The sequence below is a fragment of the Raphanus sativus genome, chromosome 4 (assembly GCF_000801105.2).
Source record: "Raphanus sativus cultivar WK10039 chromosome 4, ASM80110v3, whole genome shotgun sequence".
NCBI lineage: Eukaryota > Viridiplantae > Streptophyta > Magnoliopsida > Brassicales > Brassicaceae > Raphanus > Raphanus sativus.
In genome coordinates this window covers 36,457,303-36,464,242 of record NC_079514.1, presented here as the reverse complement: position 1 = coordinate 36,464,242, position 6,940 = coordinate 36,457,303, and the positions used below count along the sequence as shown (strand labels likewise).

Here is a 6,940-nt window from a genome sequence, read left to right as displayed (position 1 = left end):
AGGACACTGACTTCATTTACCTTATAGTTTTACAAGCTAATCTCTCCAACTAGTGTTGTTAAAAAAATGTTCAAAAATAAATCTCCAACGTCTGAGATTAATATTTAACTATTCGAATTACTACATAGTTTCACTATGCCACTGGAAACTGGAAAGTTCAAAAAAAAAAAACAATGCCATTGGAACTACTACGTATAAAACAATGATCATGTTTTCCAATGCCTGGAAATTTTGTAGCTTTGCTTTCCAAAGAAGTTATGTCTGCGTCGTAATTCAAATTTCATCTGACTCTTTCCAATCAATTTTGTTGTTCTTTAGTCAACACTAATGTTTTTAATAATATTTCCTAAGACTTCTTCTTTTAGAACCAATTTCGGGTTTAGACTCTTTCAAACCAATTCATTCCTATACATATATATAACAGAAAGGGGAAGTTAAAGAAATACATAAAGTATCCGTGTCCTCAAATCTTTTGATGATGGCAAACACTACAAAAACTCATAACACCTTTCTCAGTTACTTTGTTCTGTTCCTTTGGGGATTTGTGGTGATGGATGTTGGTTTGGGACAAAACCCAACAAGTGATGAAATAAAAGTAGGAGTAGTTATTGATCTCAAAACAAACTTTTCCAAGATCTGCCTCAATTCTATTAACATGTCGTTGTCTGATTTCTACCTAACTCATCCTCATTACCGCACAAGACTTTCGCTTCACGTCAGGGATTCCATGGAAGATATTGTTGAGGCATCAGATGCAGGTTCATTACATTTTCTGTCTCTTGCTTCCCCGTTACATAAGGGGTAATTCGGTATTGTTATATTTAGTTTTAGTTAAATGAATACTACCTATGAGGTTAGGTAACGTCCATACATGATTAGGTACTATTTTCGTTGAATCTAAACAATCTTATAGGTTGGTATATGCTTAGAGTCTTTACTGAAGATTAGTCTACTCTTAAAGAAATCTTTTGATAAACAATCTCTCGTCTCTTTCTATTCTAGAAAGTCGTGGTGACTATCGTATGGTCGAGGAATTATTAAAAAATAATATCGGAATAACATTAGATAGAATTACAGAACTATTTTTAAAAAAATATTTTGTATAACTCTAGATGTTAATAGAATAAAAGAATCATAAAACTAGTACATTAGATTTTTAAAATGTTAAATTCATAAACCAATAACAGGTAATTCTATTAAAAATATCAAAAATTATAACGAACAACTATATAATTCCACACTTACGTACAATATTGTCGTTGTCTTCTCAGTGGTCCAAACAAAGATTAAAAAAAAAAAGATTGACCGTTCTTTTGCATTTTTTGATTGCTTGTGGTGTAAGCAGCCTATGACCTAATCAAGAAGGAGAAAGTGAGCGCCATCATCGGACCAAGAAGCTCTATGCAAGCCGAGTTTATGATTAAACTGGCCAACAAATTTCAGGTACCGACCATCAGATTCTCTGCAACAAGCCCTCTTATTAGACCTGTCAACAACCCTTACTTCGTCCGGGCCACTATCGACGACTCGTTCCAGACCGAAGCCATTGCGGCCGTTGTCAAATCATTTCGGTGGAGAAGCGTGGTCGCCATTAATGTGAACAACGAGTTAGGTGAAGGTATCATGCACTCCTTGTCAGACGCCTTAAAAAACGTTGAAGTCCACAGAAGTGTGATCTCTCCAAACACTAACGATGATCAGATTTTAAAGGAACTTTATAAACTCAAGACAGAGCAGACAAGGGTATTCGTTATCAACATGGTCTCAAGTCTCGGATTCCGGGTTTTGAAGAAAGCTAGAGAAATAGGGATGATGGAGGAAGGGTATGTGTGGTTACTATCAAATGGAATGACCCATATGATGAGACATAACGGTCGTAGCTTAGAAACCATGCAGGGTTTGTTAGGTGTGAGGAGTCATGTCCCTCAGTCTAAAGAGCTTGAAGATTTCCGTAAAAGATGGAAAAGAAAATTCAAGAAGGAGAACCCGGTGGGAGAACATAATGTTTTCGCATTATGGGCGTATGATTCACTCACTGCATTGGCCATGGCCGTGGAGAAAACCAACACAAATAGAGCTATGACGACCTACGGTCCACATCTTATAGAGGCTCTCTCGGCTGTAGAATTCAAGGGTTTAGCAGGAGAGTTCAAACTCATTAACAGGCAGCTCGAGTCATCAACTTTTGAGATCATCAATGTTATTGGAGATGAAGAGAGGATTATCGGATTATGGACACCTACTAGTGGACTGGTGAATGCAAAATCAAACAAAACGACATCATTTTTAGGCAAGAGGTTTGGGCCAGTAATATGGCCTGGGAACTCAACCGTTGTTCCAAAAGGTTGGGAGATTCCAACAAGCGGGAAGAAGATTAAAGTGGGCGTTCCAGTAAACAAAGGATTCCTCAATTTTGTGGAGATAGAGACAAATCCTAGCGGTACTGTAACAAACGTAAAGGGTTATGCCATAGACATCTTTGAAGCTGCTCTTAAAGAGTTACCTTACTCAGTCATTCCTCAATACGGTTTCGAGCCTCCAGGTGATAACTACAATGATTTGGTCTACCAAGTCTGTGATGGGGTAAGTTCTTTTTTTATACTTCCTCTTCTTTATAATATATATGATGTTTTGATTTAGTGCAAAAATTAAGAAACTTATTTTTCTCTAAAAATTAATTTTAAAGATACAATTTTAAAATCATTCATCTAATTATAAAAAGAGTATAAAATCTAGTTGGTTAAACAATTTTCAATAAAATTAAAATTGACCTTAAAAACATCCAAATATCTTATATTTTGAAACAATATAAACCTTCTAAAATATCATCTAACTAGATGATGGTCTTGCACACCTGTGCGGATTAATTATCTAATTAATTCAAATTTTAACATAATTTTTAATTTTAATATAAATTATTTAATTAGTTTTGAATATTAAATTAATCAGAAGATATATTTTACATATATTACAACACAACATTGATAATGGTTTGGTGATTATAAAATCTTTTATTTATTCTATCACCAAATATCACATGTAAAAAGTATCATTATCCTAATAATCTAATAAAATTTTATTAATACTTTAAAATAGTATAAATTATAAATCTACAAAATAAACCACAAATACCAATTATTAGTGAAGCTTATGAAATCAAACCCCTTTTCATCAAACTATTAATTTTATTTTATATGAATTTCCTCTTCAACGTAGTTTATATAGTGACACATATTGATAAAATCTACAATAATTAAAAACATACTTCAATTTAAAAAAAAATTATAAACAAAAGTAATAAATTATATATGTTTAGTAAAATATGGACTCATATTTTTATCCTTTTTATCGGCGAGAAATTGTATTATTTGTACTCATATTTTTTGATTGGTAAGATAATCTGGTGACATAAAAGAGAAGCAAAAAAAAATTTAGTTAATAAAAAAAATCTAATATTAGTTTAAAGTAATTATAAGATGAACAAAACTATAAATTATTGCTAAAATTTTATAATACTTGTTAATAATAATTATTCCTGAAAATAATGAAAATAATTATTGAATAATCACTAAAATGTTTAAAAGCTAACAATTTGAAAATTTATTTATTAAAACTAACGACTCTACTTAAATCATGTATTATGACAAATAAGTTTCCAAAAATAATAAAATATGATACATAAACAATAAAAACCTAAAATCATGGAGAAAGTAAACAAAACTAAAATTAACACCTAAAATTATTTAAAATATGAAAATAAATAAAATCACAAATTAAAATTAAGAACATGAAAAATAAATAAATAACCTAAGTTACAAAGAATTTTACAAATAAGCAAAAATAATATAATTAAAAACAAAATAAATAAGCAAATTACTTAAGATTATATAAAATATTAAAAATATGCAATAAACAATGACGATACCTAGATGTTTTGTCCGCACATGCGGGAATAATCTTCTTAAGAGTACTTATTAGTTTATATCCTATTAATCAAATACCAGCACAAGAAGTTATTATTTATGTTTTCAAATAGTAAAACCAAACATCAAAGTATTTACATATATCAAATATTTTTTTATAAAAATATACACTTATTATTGTGTTAAATTTTTAAAACACTCATATCTTATAAATAGTTTAGAAAATATCTTTATATAAATTTTTCTGCTTACTAATATTTAATTATAAATTTTTCCGTATCTTAATTGTTTTTATCTTTTATAGTAAAAATACTGTTTTCAGATAGCAAGTATACTGTTTTCCGTATCTTTTAATTGTTTAAATTAATAAATTAGTGAATCAGTTAGAAACTAATAATAAATCAATAACCTAGCTAGAAGTCTAAAACCTAAATATGAAAATAAGAAAAACTAACTAAATTTTAATATAACAAATAAATTTAATATTATTAAAATAAAATTCGTTTTAATCTGATATAAAATTCATCAAGTGTATTTTTAAATTAATAAATTAGTAACTTTGCTTAAAAAAATAACGAATCAATGATTTATCTAAAACCTAATAAAAATATGATAAATAAGTAAAATTAATTAAAAGCATGGAGAACATGACACATTAACCAAATCACTTCATAAATAATAGTCTAAATTTGAAACAGAGTGAGTATATTATAAATATTTAATTGTATATAAATAGACATATAACTAAATTATATATATGTATATACAAAAATCACATGTCTAATTGAAAACAACATAATATTATTCATATAAATTAAACATATAAATTATAAAATAATATAAAATTGAAATTAAACTATCAATCAATTATTATAATACATTTACTTTATAAATAAATTTTCTTTTATGTCTGATTTCCAATGATTGATGAATGAGGCAGAAATGGGACGCAGTTGTTGGAGATATAACCATCACATCGAACAGGTCATCATATGTTGATTTCACGTTACCGTACACAGAGTCTGGAGTGTCTATGATTGTGCCGCTGAGGGGCGACAAGAACAAGAACGCATGGGTGTTCCTAAAACCTTGGAGCTTAGACCTATGGATCACCACTGTTTGCTTTTTCATTCTCATTGGGTTTGTTGTATGGCTGTTCGAACATAGAGTCAACACCGACTTCCGTGGACCTCCTCACCACCAGATCGGCACTAGTGTCTGCTTCTCCTTCTCTACCATGGTTTTTGCCCACCGTAAGTTGTTACACTTATCAAGAATCCATGTATAACATATGTTAAATTTTATTACGATTTTCATTATATACAAAACCAGTTTACAATAAGCGAGACTGGTTTACATTTTATATAAATATTTTCTAACAAGAAACAGCATTGGATTTTTCTTTTAATGAGCAAGTGTTACAAAAAATAACAGCATTGTAGTGATATAGTGAAATTCTGCGTGTGTATATAGGTGAGAAGGTAGTGAGCAATTTAGCAAGGTTTGTGGTGGTGGTCTGGTGCTTTGTGGTGCTTGTGCTCACTCAGAGTTACACAGCGAGTCTCACCTCATTTCTGACGGTACAAAGTTTGCATCCAACAGCCACAAATGTGGAAGATCTCATCAGAAGTGGGGAGTCTGTGGGGTACCAACAGGGCGGTTTCGTTAAAGATATTCTGCTTGGTATGAACTTTCCTGAATTACAGCTCAAGTCTTTTGCTTCTGCCGAAGAATGCGACGATCTTCTGTCCAAAGGGACATCGAAAGGTGGTATTGCAGCAGCTTTTGACGAAGTGCCCTACCTCAAGGATATCGTTTCTCAGTACTGCCCCAAATATGCAATGGTTGAACCTTTATTCAAGACTGCTGGTTTTAGTCCTTCCTTTAAGACTGCTGGGTTTGGCTTTGTAAGTTCCTTAATATTTATTTTTATTACTATACGAAAATGGCAACAAAAACAAAAGTATTTTATTTTTATTGCTCGCTTATTTGTAGGCATTCCCCAAGAATTCGCCTATGATAGGAGATGTCTCAAGGGCTATCTTGAAAGTGACTCAAAGCAAAGAAATGTCACTAATAGAGAACAAGTGGTTCAACCGTCTTGGCCTCGCTAGTGATTGTCCTGGTCAAGATACCGCTGATCTTTCATCTAACCGCCTCACGCTCAGTAGCTTCTGGGGACTGTTTCTAATAGCAGGCGTTGCTTCCTTCTTGGCACTTCTCGTATTTGTAGCACTCTTCTTGTACGAACATAGGCACACACTATGTAGTAACTCCGAAGGTTCCATATGGAGAAAGCTAAAGTCCTTGTTCATAATCTTTGATGCTAAAGACATAAAGTCGCACACTTTCAAGAGCAGTACAGTTCATAATGTGAGTTCACCTATTACTCCGTGCACTCCGAGTCCTTCCAATGTGCAGATCAGACCATTGCAACGAAGCATGTCACTGAACACTAGGGAGTTTGAGCTAAGAAGAGCATGTTTCGCCACGGAACATGATAAACATGGAGCGTCTGATATTGAATTTGGAGCTGAACGATAGAGAGAAGTTAATGAAACTCCATAGAAAATTACATCATAAGTTATCAACAAGTTGTTATTAACTGTACGTACATATAAGCTGTTATTCTACTAGATATTGTTATAGCTCAGCGGTGTATACTTTGACGCATTCGGTAGCAACTGATTAGGTTCGATACCATAACGCTTTGAGTGATCCCTATATCATGTTGTAGCTCTACATGATCTTCCTTCGGGTCCATTGATTCTAATTTATCCTTTTTTCTCACCAATAAGAGAAATCCGCTGATCCGCTTAACTTAGTTATCACTTCCTCCACATTGATTCACAATCTACTCCCATTAATACACCGATTATGGAGTCTTTTCTTTCAAGTATTATCAACAACAAGGTCCTAGAATCTTTTGATGATGATTCTTTAATCACCACACCTAACCATTGTGCATTTGAGAGTTTTTCTCGGTTTCAAGTGTTAGGAGATGTGGATAAATTTGA

The 6,940-nt window shown here is 32.0% G+C and overlaps 1 protein-coding gene across 1 annotated transcript; it reads left to right on the top strand.

The window, feature by feature from the left end:
- The first annotated feature begins 463 nt into the window (after nt 1-463).
- LOC108854101 (glutamate receptor 2.8) lies at nt 464-6,704 on the top strand. Its single transcript, XM_018627607.2, has 5 exons — nt 464-758; nt 1,346-2,583; nt 4,864-5,176; nt 5,397-5,830; nt 5,919-6,704. The coding sequence occupies exons 1-5, from the start codon at nt 476-478 to the stop codon at nt 6,465-6,467; spliced, it is 2,817 nt and encodes a 938-aa protein (XP_018483109.2). The 5' UTR covers nt 464-475; the 3' UTR covers nt 6,468-6,704.
- The last annotated feature ends 236 nt before the right edge of the window (nt 6,705-6,940 follow it).

Coding starts and splice junctions, on each gene's coding strand:
- LOC108854101 (XM_018627607.2), top strand. CDS start 476: ATGATGGCAAACACTACAAAAACTCATAACACCTTTCTCAGTTACTTT. Junction 2,584..4,863: donor TCTACCAAGTCTGTGATGGG/GTAAGTTCTTTT, acceptor TGAATGAGGCAG/AAATGGGACGCAGTTGTTGG. Junction 5,177..5,396: donor TACCATGGTTTTTGCCCACC/GTAAGTTGTTAC, acceptor GTGTGTATATAG/GTGAGAAGGTAGTGAGCAAT.